The sequence below is a fragment of the Pelodiscus sinensis genome, chromosome 1 (assembly GCF_052426305.1).
Source record: "Pelodiscus sinensis isolate ZL-2025 chromosome 1, ASM5242630v1, whole genome shotgun sequence".
NCBI lineage: Eukaryota > Metazoa > Chordata > Testudines > Trionychidae > Pelodiscus > Pelodiscus sinensis.
Window position 1 is genome coordinate 161794095 of NC_143052.1, and position 22536 is coordinate 161816630.

Below are 22536 nucleotides of genomic sequence, written 5' to 3' on the forward strand. Positions count from 1 at the left end.
TGATTAAACATATAAACTTAATTTTGTGTGAAACTTACTGAGTTATTTTGGCTCTGCCAGTCTATACATAGTTGCGCTTATGAAACACAGTCAGTCAAACTAGTTTTGTGTGAGATAGCATTTAAATTTTTTTAAACCTGGGTAGGGTTACATAATGCAATAGAACCATCGTAAGACCATAAATATGTCTCCACACAGGTTTGCACCTATTTAACTATTAGGTTTAATTACACCAGTGCAAATGTCTATATAGCTAAAGGTTTGGTATTTGTGAGCAGGGTTGGGAGGAGGCAAAATAATCAAGAACTGAAATCTTGGTTGCCACAAGAAAGTATGGGGTGATTTGACTCTATTGATTTAGTTAACCTATTCAAAAGGGTTACTGAATGCTATTTTGTACCCATTCGAATGTGGCTTATTTTAGTTGAATTTGTCTGTTAGCTTAATCCAATTTCTAACTTGAAATAAGTGCAGCAATTCTTTTAAGGAAAGTAAGACCTTGCTTGCACTAAAGAGTCTGTCAGAATAGCAGTACAAGCCAAACCTCTAGTGCAGGTTCAGTTTATTCCAGCAAAAGAGCTGTTGTACAACATAGAATTAATAGTCTCCTGATAAAACATTCTATGCTGACACAATGACTTTTCCCCCCCTGAATATCTGTACATAAAGGATTTTGCTGGAATAGCTATAGTTGTTAAAGAGGTAAATAATTTTATTTATTTATTTTTAACACACTATTAACTGACACAGCTGTGTCAGCAAAACTTTTTAATAAATAGACCAGGTTTAACTACACATGTCAAGTAATTTTCTACCTGTATAACTCTGTTCACACTTGGGCTACATATACACTGCAGGCTTCTTGCACAAGAACTTTTTGTGGAAGAGATCTTCCACAAAAAGTTATTGCACAAGAGTACATGCACACTGCCATGTGCTTTTGTGCAAGAGATGTGCTTTTGCACAAGAGAGCATCTACACTGCCATGGACGCTCTTGCGCAAGAAAGCTCTGATGGCCATGTACAGAATGGCCATCAGAGCACCTGTGCTTTTTCTGATTGGGGTTTCTTGTGCACGAAACCTCTGTTGTCCATCCACACATGCCTTTTTGCACAAGAGCTCTTGCACAAAAAGGCATATTCCTTGTAGAAAGAGGAATAACTCTTGCACAAAAAGTTCTGTCTTCTGGCGATCTACTGTACTTTTTCTTGCACAAAAACACGCTTGTAGTGTGGACACTCCACGAGTTTTTGCGCAAAAACGACTTTTTTTGCGCAAAAACTCTGCAGTGTAGACGTTGTCTTGGACTTGTAGCAGTATAACTAAACTGGTGGTAAAATCTCACTCCAGCCATATAGTTCTACTGCTATAACTTTAAAGAGTAGATAGGTGTTAGCCAGGGGAGTAGATAGTAGATCGATAGAAACGTAGTGCTCTTATGAAACCTAGAGATAGGTTTAAATAGTAGTAGAACTTGTTTTGGGATATCAGAGTGGTTTTTTTCAAGGATAACATTATTGGAGAGATGATCTTTACTTTTATTCCTGCTTCATTCTTTTGGGAACCAAGCCAATTCCTAATTGGGTGGAAAGATTTCCGTTTGCCTCAGTAGAATGTGGAGCCGCTCTGAAAGTTACTCTAATGATTTATAATCTTAAATAGTGTCTTCTAAAGAGAAAGCCAGAAGGCCCAAATGTGTCAAAATAATGTACCCAGATATAAAACAGGAAACCCACTCTTGTAAATCACCATCCAGAAGCCCATGTAACTGTCCAATCACTGCAGAGTGACTGAATCCATATGTACATTTCATTTCAGTAACAACAACAATGGAGGCCTTCTTGTTCATTTTTGGATCGTATTTGTGGTACCACAGGCTAAAGGCCAAGTGTTCTGTGAGGACTGTGTGGCTGCCATTTTAAAGGACTCTATTCAGACAAGTATCATCAATCGGACCTCAGTGGGGAGCCTTCAAGGGCTTGCGGTTGACATGGACTCCATTGTGCTGAGTGGTCAGTAGTTGTAACTGTCTGTATCCTTAATGACTTGCTTCATGAATTTGTCTATTATCCTGGAATAGTAACTGTTACAAAAATACCAGGTCTCCTATCCCTTGCTCCACTATTAATTTACAATAGAATCAAAAGACAACATCAAGGCCGTATTTCAGGTGGAAGATGAGACATAGGTGAATACCAAAGTTCCTAAAATTTGGGATGGTTTGAATTCAGTTCAATGTTGTGGCATCATAACAGTGAATGTCCTGGTTCTATGTGACACAAATCCCAGAACTCAACAGAACATTAATTCAGTCTGTTGCCTTTACTCTAAGGCTGCGTCTAGACTGGCATGATTTTCCGGAAATGCTTTTAATGGAAAAATTTCCTGTTAAAAGCATTTTCGGAACAGAGCGTCTAGATTGGCAAGGACGCTTTTCCGCAAAAGCACTTTTTGCGGAAAAGCGTCCGTGCCAATCTAGACCCGCTTTTCCGCAAAAAAGCCCCAATTGCCATTTTCGCGATCGGGGCTTTTTTGCAGAAAACAAATCTGAGCTGTCTACACTGGCCCTTTTGCACAAAAGCTCCGAACAGGAGCAGAATAGTATTTTCGCAAGAAGCACTGATTTCTTACAGTAGGAAGTCAGTGCTTTTGCGGAAATTCAAGCAGCCAATGTAGACAGCTGGCAAGTTTTTACGGAAAAGCGGCTGATTTTCTGGAAAAACTGGCCAGTTTAGACACAGCCAACGTGTGTCAAAAAAGAAGAAAGGCAAAGAGCCACATTTTCATAGGTTACGATCCTTCTAACCCATATTTGTCTAGAAAGGTGGCAGGTCAGGAGCCATGCACAACAGACTGTTGGAGGAAGTAGAAGACCTCTTGCTTAGAGGACTTTTATTCTAACCCACAGTCCATCGCTCTTGCTTGGGAGAATAGGAGTCTTCTGTCTGAACTTTGACTATGATCTTCCTTATTCACCCTCTGCTGCCTACTGAAAAATCTTACATGACTGACAACTAGGCAGTTTTTATCCTGTAATAAGGGACCAATCTCGAGCATATGGAACATTATCAATTCCTACTGCCTTCAGTGGCAGCTGAGTACTCACTACTCAGACAATGAAGGGGTCTTAAAATTTTGGTGGGGACGAGGACACAGATGATGCATTTTTCAGTGCACGATGCTCTATATCAGATTACCGAATGTTAATTGAGCAGTGTGGCCCTGAATATCTAACACACAATTATGTGTTATGACTTTGTAGTGGCCATATAGCAAACTCTTCAGGTATGTAGCCTGGAAAGCAAATTTGGGTTTCTGATGATTGGCAGTTGGGCAGAGTGGATGGATTTTCTCAATGTTGAATCCCCTTAAAAGTTGAGAGCTGGAATAACCAAGCCAATATAAATTGCTTCCACAGAATTTTCACTGCTCTTTCTTTGTTCATGATACTCAGGGGTCAGACCCCCTGTGCAGAGTATTTTATGGGTTTGGCTAGAGTTCAAGTTGAATTTTTGAATTCCATGTAAAATATGAGCAGATTCACTTTAGTTTCTTTTCCAGTGCAGCTGGGCTTCGAGCCGATTATTCTTCAACAACTGGAACAGGTAATTCTAGGTTTTTAAAAAAAATTGTTTGAAGAGTCACTATGTCTTGCACTTGTTATGAGATGTGTATTCAGCTTTGTTCTACAAAAGTAAAATTCAACATTGGCGCAAATGTGTTAAGCGGCCATTGCAGTCAATGGGGAGTCTTGTCTGTACTCAAGCACAGAATCTGTCGGAAAGTACTGTTTGGTAATATTTTGGCTGATACATTGATACTGGGTTGTGATGTGCTTTGTCACTACAGCTGTGTGAAATTCAGAGTTTTAGGGGTGTATTCCTCCATTTTGTTTCCTCTGAAATTACATAATGAGTTTAGTGTCTGAATGAATCCCATAACTTAAAGCAAATGTTACTCAAAACTGCTTAGTTTTTCCTGACTTATGTGTTGATACTTAGGTTCATACTTTGCCATAAATCAATTACTTGAAACTTAGATCTCATTTGCTAAAAAGGTTCGCGTAATTGATTATTCTTGGATTCATTCTGGGCTATTGTAGCCGTTAGCGATGGGTTCTGAGTGGAATTTCAACAGGCTTTTTCAGTGTGCAGCAGATCCATGTATGGGACTGAAACAGTATAACGTGTGTTTCTCACATTCCAACTCCATGGCAGTGACAATAATCAGATGTTACATTAATTTAATCATGTATGTAAATCCTCTAGCTGGGAAATGGGGAGGGGAGAAGGAAAAAGAGCTGCCTTTGATATCACCAAATGTTTGAGGTGGTCTCTCCTAAACAGGAATGAAAAAGATGAGAAACCAAATTTTTAGACCTCGTTTGTCCACAGAATACACCCACTGTATAGGTGGGAGTAGTTGGTAATAGGTATCTAAAAGAAGTTTGGTAGTGGACTACCATGGGGCTGCAGGTGAACATTGAGATAAACGGCCAGAATGGTCTAGGAAAACCTTCACTGGTGCGATTGTGAGTTATTGTAATCATTTACTCACACAGTTACTAAAATAACACACACAAGTACTGTACTCAAATGAAATTAATAAGAATTAGTTGTCAGCAAAGCTGATACTGTCCTGGGGGAAATGAACAATCTGGTATCAGTCACAGTGATTTTTTTGTGGCTAATAACTGCACAAATTCTGAGGATAAAATTGCAGCTATAAATTGAGTTTGAAGTGTATGATGCTTATGTATGCCATTCATGTGAATATTCATGCACATTTGAAAGCATCAGAAATATTTGCTTTTTCCAGGATTGACTTGCCACTGATTAGTCATACAGCTCTAATAATATACACTGCAAAGAAAACTGATGGGCAACTTTTGTCACGCTTTTACTACCACTGATCATGTTAAGAACAATGTATAATTTGGTTTACCAGTTTCAATATCGAAATACAGCTGCTTTTGCGTTCACCCACAGATGCCTTCACAAATATGCCGGGAAAATTTTAATTGATGTTTTAAGAGGATAACTATCTGAGCTGAGGGAAATTTTGCACTTTGAATTTCTAAAGATTGAGGCAAGCTTTGCTCCAGTTCTTTTGCATTCATGCTTCCCCTTCTTTCCTTCCAAGCATTACTGCAAGAATTTCAGACAGGAATAAACTGAAAACCCCAAAACTTTTGGAATTGAAACCAAGGCTTTGATGGTACCATAAACTTGCTCTGTTGAGCTTAAGGTTTGAAAACTGTAATGGTACTTTCCAGTGAGTCTGGTTCAAATTTTGATTTTTGTCATGGACTGAAACCAGACAAGTTGGATGTGGTTTGGGGCTTTCTTGGGGAATGTTGCACTAAAGTCTAATAATTTACACTATTTGCTCTGTCAACTTAATGGCAGAATTGTTAGCTTGTTTCTTTTCAATGTAGAAGAACAATAGATAGGTCAGAGAACATCTGTCTGGGGTCTTACCATGAGTGCAGGGGACTAGTATTGATTTCTTGAGGTCCCTTCCAGTTCTAGCATTCTATTACTTTATGCTAGACACTTGAATGTTCTGAAGCTTAGAAATCAATGCTGCATACTAGTAGCAACCAGAAATCTCATCGGTTTATCCCATAGGGCTGGTCAAACTTTTCTCATAGGGTATGTCTACACTACAGCATTAATTTGAGTTAACTTCATTCAAAATAGTTAATTCAAATTAAGCTAATTCGAATTAACACATCTACACACAAATTGCATTTCAAAATAACATTTTGCTATTTCAAAATAGCACATCCACACTGAGTGGACTCTGAATCGGAGTTAAGGCTGGCCGGAACCAGTGCTGACAGGGCACCAGGTCAGGACCTCCTGTGTGGGGCTGCTGCCTGAGGCTATCTGAGGTCCGTTCTTAAAGGGACCCTAGCCGCCCATCCCAGACAGACAGTTCTCAGGTGTCTCTGCTTGCTTATCTACCTCGATGAGGGACAGCAAAGCATTTGTGTCTTGGAGTGCTCTTGTTGCCCTCACTTGGGACCCCACAGCACTCTGCAACATGGAGACAGAGCTGCCCCTGGGCACTCTGGTGCATCTTGTAGACGCATTACCATCAGCCTGGCTGCACTTTCTGCAGGCTGCCATCTGGGGGCTGTCAGTATCCACGGGGCCCTGCGGGAGAGCTTCCACCCCAAGGAACACTAACAGTCTCTGTGGTCTGCTCCACTGGGGGCTTGTCCCTCATTCCTACCTCACGTCCTTCCCTAGCCCTCCTTCCTAATGTCAAATAAAATACACACATCTTCAAAAATATAAACTCTCTTTATTTAACACAAGTGATTAGGGGGAGGTGGATGAACCTCTGGGGAGACGGGGAGAGGGCAGGAGAGAAGGTGGGAGAGGGGAGGAGGAAACCTGGGAGGAGGGATCTGGAAAGGGGAAGCAAGGGGAAGAAGGGGAAGGGGAAGCTCAGGGGTGGGGGGTCTCGCTGGGCCACATGTCTCCCAGCATGGCGGGTGTGGGGGCCTTGGTATCCCTGAGGGGATGGGAAGGTGGAGTGTGTGGAGGTGGGGGTATGGAGATTGAGGAGGAGGGTGTGGCGGTTGAGGAGGGAGAGGTGGGAGGAGGAACAGTAACTGGGGGGGCCTCAGGCGCGGGAGTGGCACGAGGCAGCACGCTCTGCACCAGGGTCTGCAGATGGGCACCGATGGCACGACCCTGGGCAAGCAGCTCCTGCCGGAACTCCCATTCTTCCTGCGCCTGCTGCTCCGTTATGCAGGTCTGGGGTCACAGGGCCACCAGGTGCTGTTCATGGTACGCCTGCAGTGTGGTGGTGGTCCTGGAGAGCCCTTGGGTGCGGGAGGATGTCCCGGGCAGGATGGTGCATCCTGCATGCGCAGCAGGTGCGGCTGTGGAGAAAGAAGAGAAGTGGTCAGTTCTCCCTGGGGACACAGTGGGTGAAGCCCAGCCCCCCTCTGCGAGGTGAGGATGACCATGCCCTGCACCATCAGAGCCGTTGTGCTTGCACAGAAGCCATGGTCGGAATGTCCAGCTATCCCTGAGAGTGGGAGGTGCCCCGAGACTGCACCCAGGCCCCTGTGCCGTGTATAGTGCGGCTGAGGTGGGGGGAAATGTCCCCTGCCTCTCTTTAGAAAGGGCGTGTGAAGGGAGGACGTCAGGCTGTGTCCTGCCTCGAGGTCAGGAGCATGTCAGATCTCTTCACACATGCGTGTGTCTATCAGGCCATGGCCCCTGGGTGTCACACAGCTGGAGCCACCAGCCCAAGGGTGGCATGGCATGTGCTCCCACGTGCATAGGTTGCTGCATGATGTGTGATAGGCAAGGCCCATGCATGCGGTCCCTGGTCTCCCTTCCCGCCCCGCCCCTCCCCATGTAGCTGATGGTAATGACACTTACCTGGTGCGGCTTCCCTGGACAACCCTGCTGACTCCGGTGCTGGGACAGCTTTCGGCTCCTGCCAGTGTGGCACCCTCTGTGGTGGGCCCTCCAATCCTGGCTTACTGCCCCCCAGGGTGGTACAGACCATTCCCCCCCGCACGATTCAGTTGAGGGCAGGGAAGTAGGGGCAGGTGTCAGCCCCTGTTGCGGTGCCACCCCTGCTGGCCCTGGCATACGCCTGGCGCAGCTCCTTTACTTTGAGGCACACCTGCTCCTGGGTGCTCCTGTGGCCCTTTCTGGCCATGGTGACCACTGTGTGCTCCTCCGCCTAGCGCAGAGATCATGGACTTTGGGGGCCTCCCCCCAAACCTCAAGGAGATCCATGATCTTCGCACTAATCCACGAGGGCGCACGCCATCTACAGCCCCTGGCTGGCCCCTGGGTGCTGGGGGATTGGGCGGGGGATGGCTGGCTGCCACTGGATGGCATTGTGCGGCCATTGGGTGAATGGCTGTGGCTGCTCATAGACTTTAAGGTCAGAAGGGACCATTATGATCATCTAGTCTGACCCCCTGCACAGTGCAGGCCACAGAATCTCACCCACCCCTCCCAGAATAATCCTTTCACCTATATCTCAGATATTGAAGCCTTCAAATACTTTGAAGGCCCCAAGATGCAGAGAATCCTCTAGCTGTGATCTGTACCCATGCTACAGAGGAAGGCGAAAAACCTCCAGGGCCTCTGCTGGCAGGCCTGGCTCTGGCACGTGGTGTGTGGCCAGAGTCTACCCCTTTAAGGGCTCCAGGTGTGGGGAGAAGAGAAGAGTTTTCCTGGTTTGGCCCAGAGTGGCCACCAGGGGAAACTGGGAAGGGCTGGAGGCTCCCTATTTGAATTAACTGTCTACACAGCACTTAATTCAAAATAGCCAGGGGGCAGATGTGAGTTTTGCAGGGCCCCCCTTTGGAGAAAAAAATAGAAAAAAGGTGTCAAATGCGCAAATTGAAGGCTATTTTCATATTAAATGTGAATTGGGTAAATTTGATAGAAACTTAATTTAGTTGGATAATTTTTATTTTAATTATATTGTAAGTCATTCTTAAACAAAATTCTGCATTAATAATTAAAACTTTTCATTTGTATTTAAGTTTCCTCCCCCTCCTGCCCCTCTCTCTCTTTCTCTTCTCCTTAGTCGTCCCCCTCCTGCCTCTCACTTGCAGAGCCCAAACAGTTATTTGGGCCCCGCGTGGCGGCCCGGCTGAGCGGCACAGAACTCAGCCGAATGCCATGGCGGGAGGCGAAGGGGGGCGGGGTGGTGGTGTACACGGCCAGGGGGCGGGACCTGGAGCTTCTGTCACGCCCTTTGCCTCCCGTCCCCTGGCCATGTACATCACTACCCACCCCCCTTTTGCCTCCTGCCGTGGCGTTCGGCTAACTTCTGTACCGCGTGGCCAGAAGCAGCTCAAGTGGCCATTTGGGCCCCGTGTGGCGGCTTGGCGTGGGGCTTATTGCAGCGCGGGGCATGGGGCAGCCGCCCTGCTCGCCCTGCCCTATATCCACCGCTAGAAATAGCTATTTCAAATTTGGCGTTACTCCTCGTAGAATGAGGTTTACCAAATTCGAAATAAGTGCTCCACTATTTCAAATTAAATTAAATTCGAAATTGCAGTTTGCATGTATAGACGCTATTGAAGTTAATTTGAAATTATGGCAGTTATTTTGAATTATCTTTGCAGTGTAGACATACCCATAGTGAGCAAATAATTTACCCCTTCTCTCTATTGACCCAGGAACCCTTAACATGACAAATGTATTGTGCAAATAGCAGCTTTTCAAAATGGCAGTACTTTAATTCCAAATGCTCCCTCAAATATTTATTCATATTGATCATTCACCATGCTTTTTTCCCTCTGAGTTTTCTCGTGTCTATAACAGACCTTAATCATATTTTGTGAATAAGGATGTATTGACATAGTTTGTTTACAGTTCCCTATCCCATGCCTTACAACACCTGATTCCTATTGAAAATGTGGTATTCCTACAGGAACAAATTGCATATATGATCTGTATGCAGATCGCCTGCATCAACGCTTTCCACTGGACATCACTGCTACCTCAGGGAGGATGCTTTGTTATTTCAAACTGATTGCATTAGTGGGCCATTTAATACGTCTGTCAATAGTATCTATTCAGATTGAAGCAGATAACTGCATTACGGACTCACTTACCATTTATGACTCCTTGATGCCAATCAAAAGTAAGATACTCTACCGGTATGTATATATTTTCCAAAAGAAATCTTTGGTTCTGAAGCTTTTCATGAGATTTGTGTTTCATTGTTTACTTTAAGTACTTACTACAATTTGTGTTCTGTGCAAATGATACCCAATAATGAACCTAATAATCTTACATGGAAAAAATGAGTAGAAAAACTGGTCTTGCTAATGAATAGGCACTTGGAAAGTGATAAATATTAACTTAGATAAAGAAGTTTGAAAATATAAAGCTTGTTATTAGGCAGAATTTCCTATTTCCTTTCAGGAAGCGTGTGTAGGATGGAAGACATGTCAAATTAGGAGAAGTAAAACAAAAAGATGTATCTGCTTTCACTGCCCAAGAAGCGGGTGAATGAGTGGAGTAGGTTTTGTGGACACCAATTTACTGGAAACTTTACTGAGATTACTGGCTTGGTTCACATGGTTTACCAGACCATTGTTAGTGGCAACGTCCTTGTTAGTCTTTCTGGAAGTGATCCTGTGAAGGACCAATACCGCTTCCCTGAGCCAGCCAGACCGTGGATGAGTTTGGAATGTTAATATTTTGCTTTTTAGAAAGGTGACAGAACCATTTGTTTTTCTTACTGATCTTGTCAGCTGTAATCTTGCCCTCAGAGTTCTGGCAAAGGTGTGTCATGCTGTATGCACCCAGGAGCAACAAAAGCTCCCTAAAAGTGGAGGGGGCAGTGTGCCACCAGTGCCCAAACCATGATGCTCCTCCACCCCCACCCCCCTCGGATCCTTTCTTCCCCTCGGTCCCCTTCTCAACCTGTTCGCTCATGCTTACAGCTAATAAAGAATGGGAGGGCCTACCTCTGCCACTCTAGAAGTAGGGGGCCATGGCCCTCTTGCACTCCCTGACCCCCCCCCCCCCGTTCCAGTGCACTTGTCTGGAGTGGCTCTCAATAGTAAGTGACTACCTAATAGGGCAGGCATCAAAAATGAGGCAGACTCCCAAAGTTGGTGGTATGTTCTCAAAGTAGATTTTTACCAAGCTAGTAAGAAATGTAAACTCTGGGATCCCAGTACCTATTTTCTCCAGTCTGTCTTGTCACCTAGACACACAACATGGTGAGAAATGGTCATTTCCAGTAAAAATCATACCACATTCAGATTGTTTCCAGTCCTGAGAGGCCCAGGGCCCCATGGGTGAAGCCCCAATCCTTGACACTCCCTGCACGGCTGAATCAGAGCCCCCAAGTCCTGGTGCTCCCTGTGGGACAGACACCCTGAGCCCATGGGTAGAGTTGGGGATGAGGAGGATATTGCAGGGAAAGTTTTCAGAGGTATTTCCACATTTCTCCGCCATTATTTTACCTTCCCCACTCACGAGGTAGGATGCCAGACGCAGGCAGTCCGGGGCAGCTGCTGCTCTGGCTGGTGTCATGAAGCAGGCAGCAGCAGTGTTCTCTCCTCTCCTGATGATTGAAGCTGCTGATCAGCACCCAACACTCTTTGCTTCCGCAAAGACAGCTGGTAAGATGCCCCCTGAGTGGGGAGGCCTGTCTCCGTGGCTCACAGACCCCTTTGGGGAGAAGGGATTGCCAGGGAGTGTCCCAGTACACGGCTCCTCATTCCCCGCCCCTATCTATCTTGAGCTGCCTCCCTACCTGCACCCAGCCTCTAGCTATCTCTTCCCTGCACCCTAAGCTGTTTTCAAACTTTTTGAGCTAAGCCACCCACCTTTGCAGCCAATTTTGTAATAAACGATCTAAAGGTTTAACAACTAGGAAACAGGAATGCATTAGTTACTGGTTAAAACAAGGAAACATAGGGTATGTCTACACTGCCACCCTAGTTCGAACGAGGGTGGCTAATGTAGGCATTCGAACTTGCAAATGAAGCCCGGGATTTAAATATCCCGGGCTTCATTTGCATGTTCCCGGGCGGGCGCCATTTTTAAATGCCCGTAGTTCGAACTACCTGCCCGTGGCTACGTGTGGCACGGACTAGGTAGTTCGCATTAAAGCTCCTAGATCTGCAGGGAGGTTTAACTGTGGTTAGAATTAGGAGCTTTAATGCGAACTACCTAGTCCGTGCCGCACGTAGCCATGGGCAGATAGTTCGAACTATGGGCATTTAAAAATGGCGCCCGCCTGGGAACATGCAAATGAAGCCCGGGATATTTAAATCCCGGGCTTCATTTGCAAGTTCGAATGCCTACATTAGCCACCCTCGTTCGAACTAGGGTGGCAGTGTAGACATACCCTATGTTTCCTTGTTTTAACCAGTAACTAATGCATTCCTGTTTCCTAGTTGTTAAACCTTTAGATCGTTTATTACAAAATTGGCTGCAAAGGTGGGCGGCTTAGCTCAAAAAGTTTGAAAACAGCTTAGGGTGCAGGGAAGAGGTAGCTAGAGGCCCGCCCGGGAACATGCAAATGAAGCCCAGGATATTTAAATCCCAGGCTTCATTTGCAAGTTCGAATGCCTACATTAGCCACCCTAGTTCGAACTAGGGTGACAGTGTAGACATATCCATATACATAGTAATAAGTTACCATCTAAATTGTAAGAGTTGCTGTGATCTGTCTATTCAAAGTGTCTTTCCTGACAGACCCAGGAAGATCCCTGGGAATCTCTGGCTTCACTTTAGAATCTCTGACCTTTTGGAGTTCAAACAACGAAAAAGATGTAGTTTGTTCATGCCTGGGATTTTTATTTCCTTCCCCAGCATTCGAGATGTGAAGGTTTCCTCTTCATGGGAGGGATCAATCAACAAAGTCCTTGGAGGTTCCGCAATGGTTTGGCTAGTGTTTATAGGCCCTCTTTAGGCTTTCTCTACACTGGCAACTGAGCAACAAAACTTTTGTCATTCATAGGCACTTAAACCTGCCCCCCCTTCCCAGCCAAAACTTTTTTTGGGGCGTGGGGGAGGCAAGTACTAATGTAAACAGTGAATTCATCAAATCAATTATATTCAGCAAATCTTGGTTTCATAAGGCTTCTCCAGGATATTAGCTCTTAAAATATTATGATTTTGTTAAACATTTCAACAATGTCAATATGAATAAAGAAATCTTATTTTTCTTGCCCAAAATCTAAACTACCTAGAGAGATGAGGACTTAATTTGTATTGTTCAGCTTTTTGTGTGTTTAAAATTCTAGGGGAAGCCAAAAATGTCAATGCTACATGAGGGAGGAAAGGAAGCGAATTTAGAGGATTAAATAACATGTCCCTAACCTCTTAATCAGTCTCTGATGGCATAAATGACTGAGCCAATTTGGCATCAAAATGGTTAAGCAGTTGAAGAAACTACCGAAGAGGAGAAAAAATGGGGAGTTGATTCAAACAATAATGAAAAAAGAGGGACAGTTGGGATGTTTAAGGAATTAAAAAAAATGTAATTTGGGAAACGTTCTTGTTATCAGTTTTGTTTCTGGCTGCAGCTGAGATGAGTCCCATCATACCTCTGACTCATTCAGCTTTGAGTTCTATAGAAGTATCAGACTTGGGCAATTTATATTTATTGAGGAAGCAAGTTTTGGGAGTTGGAAATGTGAGTCAGACTAGAGTATGGAAGGGCATGTGCATTACTGGAAGTTGCGGGGATTAAATGTGTGTGTTGCTCTCTGAAATGCCACAAAATCTGACCCAGGATGAACTTCTCACTTTCTCAGTGTTATTTTGTAACTGAAAAGAATAGCACGGTGCAGTTGCTCAGAAGTGACTTAAACAGTGTGTGGTTTATTTTCAGTATTCAAATGGAAAACCCCCAAACAGCTCCCCCGCTCTAAAAAAGAAAGTAAAAGTAGAATCATAGGGTTGGAAGAGACCTCAGGAGGTCCTCAAGTCCAAACCTCTGCAAAAAGCAGGACCAGTTCCAGTCCTTTGCCAAGATGGGACTGAAAAACCTCTAGGGATGGAGATTCCGCCACCTCCCTCGGTAACCCATTCCAATGCTTCACCACCTTCCTAGTGAAATAGTTTTTCCTAATATCCAGTTTAAGCCTCCCCCACTGCAACTTGAGACTATTGCTCCTTGTTTTGTCATCTGTCACCACTGAGAACAGCTTCTCTTTATCCTTTTTGGAATCCGTCCCCCCTTCCCATAGTTAAGGCTGCTATCAAATCCCCCCCTCACTCTACTCTTCTGTAGTCTAAATAAGTCCAATCCCTCAGCCTCTCCTCATAAGCCATGTGTTCCAGCCCCCTAATAATTTTTGGTGCCCTCCACCTGGACTCAGGCAGCATATAATCAACAGGTGGAACTCCTTGCCAGAGGATGTTGTGAAGACCAGCACTTTAACAGAGTTCAAAAAAGAACTAGATAAATTCATGGAGGTTAGGTCTATCAGTGTTTAATAGCCAGGATGCGTAGGAATGGTGTCCCTAGCTTCTGTTTGTCAGAGGCTGGAAAAGCATGACAGGTGAGGGATCATATGATGATTACTTGTTCTGTTCACTCCCTCTGGCCACTGTTGGGAAGGCAGGATACTGGGTTAGCTGGACCTTTGGTCTGACCCAGTATTGTCATTCTTATGTTCTTATGACTCTCTCTAGTGCTTCCACATCCTTTCTGTAATGGCAGCCCCAGAATTGGATGCAATACTTCTGACGTGGCCTCACCAGTGCCGAACAAAGGGGACTAATGGTTTCCCTCAGTCTGCTGGCAATGCAATGTCTGCAAATGCAGTCCAATATGCCATAAGCCTTCTTGGCTACAAGAGCACACAGCTGACTCATATCCAGCTTCTTATCCACTCTAATTCCCAGGTTCTTTTCTGCAGAACTGCTGCTTAACCAGTCGGTCCCCAGCCTATAACAATGCTTGGGATACTTCCTTCCCAAGTGCAGGATTCTGCACTTGTCCTTGTTGAACCTTATGAGATTTCTTTTGGGCCAGTCCTCCTAATTAGTCTAGGTGACTCTGAACTGTATCCCTACCTTTGAATTACCTCTCCTCCTAGCTTAGTGTCCTCTGTGAACTTGCTGAGAGTGCAATACATCCCCTCCTCCAGGTCGTAATACAGATAGTGAACAAAACTGGCCCCAGAACCAATCCTTGGGGCAGTCCACTTGATACCAGTCTCCATCCAGATATTGAGCTGTTGATCACTACCATGGTAGCAAACCATGAGAGAGAGCTTCGCTGCACACTGACCTGAAAAGAGAGAATAGCATGTGCTTTCCCAGCTAGGCAAGATCAGTGATTTTTAAAATAGGGTTTGGATGGAAGATGGCTTTATAAACTTGGTTGTTCCATGGAAACTTTGCACATTTAATAACAAGAGTATTATGCTTTTAATGCAAACTATTCATTCATGTGCTGTCACTGTTTTCCCCTTAGAATTTGTGAACCAACCAACTCGCTGTCATTTGTTTCCACAAATAACCTGATGCTGGTAACATTTAAGTCAACAGAGATACAGCAACTGAAGGAAGTTCATGGATACTTTGAGGTCATTATGCAAGAAAGTAAGTTGCTATTTAAATGTATTTGTATTTGTTATGGACATGCTACTCAAACTCCATAGCTAGCTGAAGCTGGCAATGAAATTTGGATAGCTCTGTGTCAGTCTCTTAGTTATTCTTTCTCTTTTGCTGCCCATATCATCTCTACCTCTCTTATGTTCTCCACCCATTAGTATCTCTTCTGAATTGTTTGCGTCATACTGACTTCCGATCTATTTTTTCCCTTCCTGTCATCAGGTCTGTTTAGATGAACTATTGTTAAGTGAAGCAGTCAGGGAAGTATATTTAAAAACAACTTGATTGAACTTGTATTGCACATGCAACATGTTACATACTCTGATATGCCAGTAGATGGAGATGTTGCATTAACTGAATGACTGTATCCTTTGGTATATATGGTTGTGACTATTTTCTTCCACTATTTGATCTGAGGAAGTGGGCCTGGCCCACGAAAGCTCATCATCTAATAAACCATCTTGTTAGACTTTAAAGTGCTACATTGTCCTGTATTTTGTTTTGTCTATAATTAAGGTTCACAGGTGTAAAATATTTCTTCCACAGCTTTCTTGCTAAGACAACATTATTTATAGCAGGGAGCTCTTTGGGATCACAATGTAGAAGTATAGGGGTATGATTTTTGACCAACTGGAGGACTACTGTCCATTTATAAACCTAAACAAATCCTGTGTTTGGACATGTTGTAATGAATCCTGATTATGGGAGAGCTTAAGAGACAACCCAGGAATGGGGCCCCATTGTACTAGGTGCAGTATAAATATAGGGCACTAGACAGTCCCAAAGAGTTCACAATTTAAATGGGACAGACGCACGGTATGGAAATGGGTATAATGGACAAGTAGAGTGAATGATGTGATGGTGGCAAACATTATTTTGGTGCCACAATTTTATTCTTGGCTTGTGGGGTGTGTGTTGGGGAAGGGGAGTTAGCAGAGAATAAACTGCATGGAATGGAAACTGAAGGGAGAGGGAATATTGAAGGGTAAGTAGGGAGTGAGGCTGAGGTGCAGAGATGGTGAGGGAGGGGCAGTAGCAAATAGCCAATCAGTGAAGGGCAAAGAAAGTCCAGTCTCTGAGATCATCTGTATTCCTGGGTCTCTTCTTTAGCTACTTCTGCAGCTGCTCTGCAGGTTGTAGTTTGACTGGCAGTATTGAGGATAAAGGAATTCAGCATTAAAATTGTGTGGTGTTTTACTCAATATCTTGCTTACTTTTTATATTGCTTTGCTTGGGCAAAGCAAGTTTTAGATTTTTGGAATTAGTCAGTTTCTTTTCAATTTCTCTTTGAGGTTAAGGGGTGACTTCATCAGACTAAAAGTACTTGCTTGGGGAACAGAAATTTGATAAAAATGGCTTACAATCTAGCAGGTGAAGATGTAACACAGTTCAGTGTCTGGAAGCCGAAGCTGAAACAGACTTGGAGATAAGCCTAATTTCTTAACAGGATATTTAACTACTGGAATAACTTACTGAAGGTCATGGTGGATTCTCCTTCAATAGTAACAATTCAAATCAATACTATATATGCTTTAATTCAAACAGGAATTATTTTGAGAAGTTCCTAACCCCTCTGTTATACTTGGGAGAGGGGAGATGGATCATGAAATATAATTTCATTTAACCTGTTTGGCTTTATAAAAGAGATTTTTTCATGCATTACTACCTTGGTGATGGGTTTTCTTTTTTGTTACAAATATCCTTCTTGGCAATATTTAGATCCATATAACTAAGCTTTCAGACAAAAATTCACTGTTTCTTACAAATCCAAAATACAGCTCATTAGTCTGACAAGGTCTGGTAAAATGGTATCTGTGAGCCACCTCTGCTTTTGAGCTGCAGAGTGTTGGCCTGAAGTTGTGTGTTGGCAGCTGTGGAGGACTGAACAGGTGGTGTGTGAACTGGTGACTTTCCTGTTCTTGGAGAGGAATGGAGTGGATTTTTTGAGGCAACCTGCTTTGGAGCTTGCCAGTTCGGCATCTGCATTTTCAGTGCCAATCTGCTGCTGCTATTTTTTTACAGCTCTGACCTCTGTTGATCTTTTGCAGGTGGGCCAGAACACAACACTTAAGTTGTCCTGTTGCAGAGTCAAACGGACTGAAGCTAACTCTCTCAGGTGCCACAGGAGTACTTGATGTTTTGAAAGTTACAGACTAACATGGCTACTTTCCAGCTAACTTAGACCCTTTGTCCCAGTTTTGAAGGCTGCTAGATGTTTTAAATTAAACTTCACCAAAATATTTCTTGTTTTAGAATGCGGCAAAACAATATTGACACAAGAGAGAACTGGCTTTGAGGGGAGAATTGTGAGTCCATATTATCCAAGCTACTATCCTCCAAAATGCATTTGTACATGGAACTTTCAGGTAATGTCTATTATTCTTTAGGTATTTTCCATAATTTAGGCAACAGAATCCGTAGAGTTGGCTGAAACAAGACAGGACTATCTGAGGAAGTGGGTCTGGCTCACGAAAGCTCATCACCTAATAAACCATCCTGTCTTTTGTTTCAGCAAGACCAGATTAACATGGCTACGTCTCTATTACTTAGGGCTGGCCAAACAGTGCTTTTTAATAGATATTGAGTGATGTGTTTCCTGAGAAAAGAGGTCGTCCCCTTATAGAACGGCTGTTGCTGAATGCATGCAATGCACTGGGACCTGTAGAAAGTAACCACTGAAAGGCCCAACAGAAAGTGGCATCTTGAAGCAGACAGGCAAGTCTGCCATAACAGCAGCTGCAAATGTTACTTGAAAAGACAGGAGACTTTCCATGAAAGACAAAATCAGATTTATTTGATAACAATAATTATTCATAAAATGCTCAGACATAAATAATTTAACATGTGCATGTGTGATGAAGTCGCTAGCATAACAGAAAGCACGTTCTGTCTGGTGCCATTCACCTGAGATGTTGGGCTGGATTGTAAGCACTCAGCATTCACAACTGGAATTACATTTTCCACCAGAGTTCAGCACCTCTCATTATTAACACTAAAGGCAAGTTTTGGGTTTTTTTGTTTTTTTGTAACACACCTAACACTCGCTTTACTGCTGAAAGGGAAGCTCAGCTGTTGTTGGAAATCTGGTGCTATTTGTGATATGAGGGAATAGTCGCTACACTAGAAAGAAACAATGAGTCTGTAGCCTGTAGGGTCTCTGCAGTCATATAGGATGTGGGAGACCCAAATTAAGTTTCTGGTCCAGTGACATGAATTATTTCTGAAAAGTGGAACAGATTCAAGAAGAGAGTATGAGCGTATCCAAGCTTCTAGGGGCATGTGTGTAGTTCCCAGCTTGAGAAGATGTAGCTGCACTACCTTGATCACACCCAGTGTTCTGGAAGGAGTGTAGCTGTGGCATCCTGAGTACTTGCTGTTTTGAGAAGTGTGCTCAAAGCGATTTTTCCATGTGTCACAGCGGCTATGCTCTGTTTTTAGTGCAATAGTTCTGTTGCAGCTAGCCTCAGTATTTCTCCTCATGCTGTGAATTATGCCCATAATTCAAAGTTTAGACCTATCTTCAGAGAACAAACACCACATGCTAGATGTGCCGTGGTTTTGTGTAACTCGCAGTTGGAAGGTGCACAAATACGATTGTTGTGAGCATGATATAAAAACCTATGTAGAATAGAACAGAGCGTTTCATGGTAGGGTATCCCATATCTCGGTGACAAAGGCTATCTTTTCACATGCGGAAAACACAAGTTAAAATCTCTTTTCCACCCCTAGGCGGGGGGGGGGGGGGGGGAGAATTAAATCCCTATATCCCCAGTTAATGTCCTGTTCCGTGGGCTAAAGGTTAGGAGGATGACAGTGGAACCGCCACCTCCTCTTCCTTCCCCTGCTTTGTGATGCCAGCTTGAAAAACCAAAATGTGTAGGTAATATTGAAATGCAATTGTACGTTACTGATATGTTGGATTTTGTTTTTGTTTTTGTTTTTTGAAACTATTCTGTAAACGTGGCATAATTCTCAAATAGTTTTGGTTCTACTGAAATTTCATTTTTTTAACCTTTAAACTATTCACCAATTTTTTGTTCCACCCAGTTGTCTGGTTGCCAGTGCTTTTTTTTTACCACAGGCAAAACATTTTTCCCTAGTATTTGTTCTCAGTCCCTTCCTTTGCATTCTGTGATGTATCCTGCTTCTTCTGGAAAATGGAAGCCCAAAACCTGTTTAACATATCTCAAATCCTAGGTACTTGTTAAGCTTCAGAAAACAAACAAAGAAGAGGCAATGTAGATAGCAGAAGAGGTGTACAAGGGGAAGATTAAGAGCTGAGATCTACAAAGCAATTGTGTATTAAAAGTGGTGACAATTTTTGAATTTTATGAGGAAGAAAGTTGAAGAGATTCAAAATGGAGAGTAGCTACTTTTTTCTGGTGGTAGGATTTTGAGTAGGGTTGAGGTGGAAAAGTAAAACAAACAGAATATGGAAATGAAAACAAATTTGATTTGTTGGGAAGTTTAAAATAGGCAAAGGGAGCTAGGATTTTTCTACATTGGTTTTAAGCTGTTCTGACACTTCAGTAGAGTGAGCCTAAATAGACAGTATTGGAAGAGTGGGAAGGGATGAAAACCTAAAATGAGTTAAAGGAAAGGAATCAGAAAATGTTATTAACTACTCTCTCAAGGAGTTAGGGAGGAAAAAGGTGAGGTAGAAGTTAAAATGGAGTCTTTATATGCATGTTAGAAAGTTGACTCTAAAGTCAATAAACGAGAAAACAAATAAAATGAACTACTTGGGTTGCTGGAGGTATGAAGGAAGGAGAACTGGGGATATAGTGAGCTGACTTCAGACTGCTGAGAAGACATTCTGAGAAGCTCTTACCTTGTCCCCTGCTGTTCTTATCTCAACAGACCCTCACAAAATACACAGGAATTGCTTTTTGGTTGGAACGAACTCTAGCCAAGCACTGCTAGTGCTGTACTGTGCAAATGACATACGTGTGGCCAAATTATACTTCCCTTATCAGTAAAAGACAGGGTTGAGGTCATGACTACTAGCGTTCAGTAACTTGTCTTCCATTCCTGTAAAATGGAACCTCTGTTGATTAAGTATGTCCGGGGCATTCTGAAGCTTAATTGGGTTTTAAAATACTTTGAAATCCTCAGCATGCTGTTATGAAATTAAATAAACCATAACCTTGGAGAAGAGACATAGATGTACCTCAGTGCCTTAGCTGTCAGTCAGCCACGGCTGTCTGCCCCTGCACTAATGAAGTTGGAATAGTCAGAGGCCTTTGATCTCCCTTTGAAAGCTGTATTCCATATATGGCCAGTAGCTGTTTCAAGAGATGAAAGGATTGTTTGCTTAAGAGGGATGGAAAGCCTGCAGCTGCACTTGGCCTCTGCCAACCTCTGCTTTTGCTGGCAATCTGAAAAACTGTCAGCCCTGCTCAGGTGCTCACTGCTGAGCTGCAGAAGCCAGTGCACGCGTGTAGGTTGGTATCCTGAGAGCGTAATTGCTGTTGAGACAAATAGAAGGATTTTTGTAATGCCCTGTGTGCAGAAAATGTTTTCACTGGCATTCCTGCTTGTTTGCTATAGACTCCTCAAAAGAGCCTGGGGATAGCACTGAAGTTTCATAACTACACTGTCAGTGAGAAGAGCATTAAGGGCTGCGAGCGGGGATGGTGGAGAATTAATGAACACATGTAAGTATTTCCACACTGGTATTACACTATGAAATGTCAGTAAACTCATTCACACTATTGAGGCATCTGGGTTAGTAGGCCTTAAAAAAAGAAAAGGAGGAAGATGAGAGATGGATAAACAAGCATAGCATCTGTAACATGCCCCTTTACTTGGAATGATTGTGTAATTATAGACCTAAAATTGGATATTTTTGTAATTAAAAGAATAGCTAGGCTGAAGAGAGGGGTGCACTCTCTCTCTCTTTGTGTAAGAGAGGAATAGAAGAACTTGATGAAGATGGATGTCCTATGAACCATGCAAAATAGTTTTGGGTTCACTAAGTTAATCAAGCTAATTTTTTGGGGGTAAAACTTATTAACCTGTAATGCAATTTGATGATTGCTTGCAAGAGAGATTGAGTTTAATTGGAGCCTAGTGAAAGCATATCGGGTATCATGGGGACATTGAGGGAAGGTGTGGCTTTCTGTCCCCATCTCCATCCCCCACCTAAACTGCTAAGCTGGCATAGATGGGTACCCTGTGTGTGTGTCAAGTTGGGACCTACTTAAAGATACATAAAGCTCACTAGGTAGAACAAGGGGACAATGCCTTTCCATTGTTATAACCCTATAAAGTTAGTCATTTAAAAGAGAGTCTTTAGCTCCTTCTGAAGCTCTGGCGTTGACCTTTGATGGAAGCTGGTTGCTGGACTACATGGACACTAAGCACTTCCCAGACCAAACAGACATCCTGTAACATGTCCCTTCCTGTGTTCCTGAACTAGTTATAAGGTACCTGTGACATCCCCTATGGTACAGTCTGGACTGTGGGACCATTATGCCCCTCAGTTCTCCAACTAGAGGTGGCTTTTACATGGCTTCACAGTGAAAGCAATCATTTCTGGCCTGCTCTTGCACAGCCTCCAGCACATAAGTTACTCCAAGTGATACTGTATCAGTGCTATGACTAGCCATGCTCAAACTATAATGCAGAGCAACTAGGGTGTCCAGATGGCTTAACCAAAAATACCAAACACCCCCTTTACCTCCCTGAAAAAGGGGGAAAATTCTGTTGAGGAAAAAACGGGGGAAAGGGGGAGTCCAAAGTTGTTGAACAAAAAAAATCCTTGTTAAGCTAAGCAAATAAATTAAAAAACAAACAAACAGTGTGGCCCCTTTAAAAAAATGCTTTTAAGGCTTTTTGGCCCTAACAGGCTGCCAGCGGCCACCCACCATCTTATCTCCCTGCTCCAGGCTGGACAGCTCCCCTGCAGAACCTGGTAAGCACCCAGGATTTTCGCCTCCTGGCCGGGAAAAAATCAGCAAGTACCGGACATTTTAGGTGTCTGTTATTTTCTGAATTTTTTTTTTACCGGACAGGAGGTGAAAATACCAGACTGTCCGGGTCAATACCAGACACCTGGCAACCCAAAGAGCAACACCAACAAATTCCCAGTCCTAGACTCCTCCCCAGAAATGTGTGGTTTGTACCGCTCAGCTCTCTCCTTGACAATACAAACTTATAGAAAGTCTGTGTTGTTAATAGAAAATATGTACTAATCCTGTTAGCTCCAATTGAATTTCCCAAGCACTTGTGGTTTAGATAAAATAATGAAAGAAGTATATTGGCTACAGAAAGATAGATTTTCAAGTGAATACAGGTAATGAGGCATCAACATCAGAATTGGCTACAAGAAAATAAAAAGTAAACTGCAAACTAATATCTAAAGCTAAATGAATTCAAAGCAAAGGTTTCTCTTACCACAGGCTTCCACAGTCTTATTAGGTCCATTCCTTTTGGCCAGGA

At 43.3% G+C, this 22536-nt stretch overlaps 1 protein-coding gene across 3 annotated transcripts in view; it reads left to right on the top strand.

Moving 5' to 3' along the window:
- The window catches only part of TMPRSS7 (transmembrane serine protease 7), a 59260-nt gene that overhangs the window by 13576 nt on the left and 23148 nt on the right, over window positions 1-22536 (top strand). For 2 of the 3 annotated variants that reach the window (XM_075908545.2, XM_089773100.1), the window contains 6 exons: window positions 1820-2013; window positions 3568-3606; window positions 9431-9659; window positions 14954-15081; window positions 17347-17459; window positions 20644-20750. In XM_075908545.2, the coding sequence (XP_075764660.2) occupies window positions 1820-2013; window positions 3568-3606; window positions 9431-9659; window positions 14954-15081; window positions 17347-17459; window positions 20644-20750 (810 nt within the window). Of the gene's footprint in view, window positions 1-1819; window positions 2014-3562; window positions 3607-9430; window positions 9660-14953; window positions 15082-17346; window positions 17460-20643; window positions 20751-22536 lie in introns of those variants that run through there. The other variant, XM_089773107.1, reaches the window with a different exon arrangement.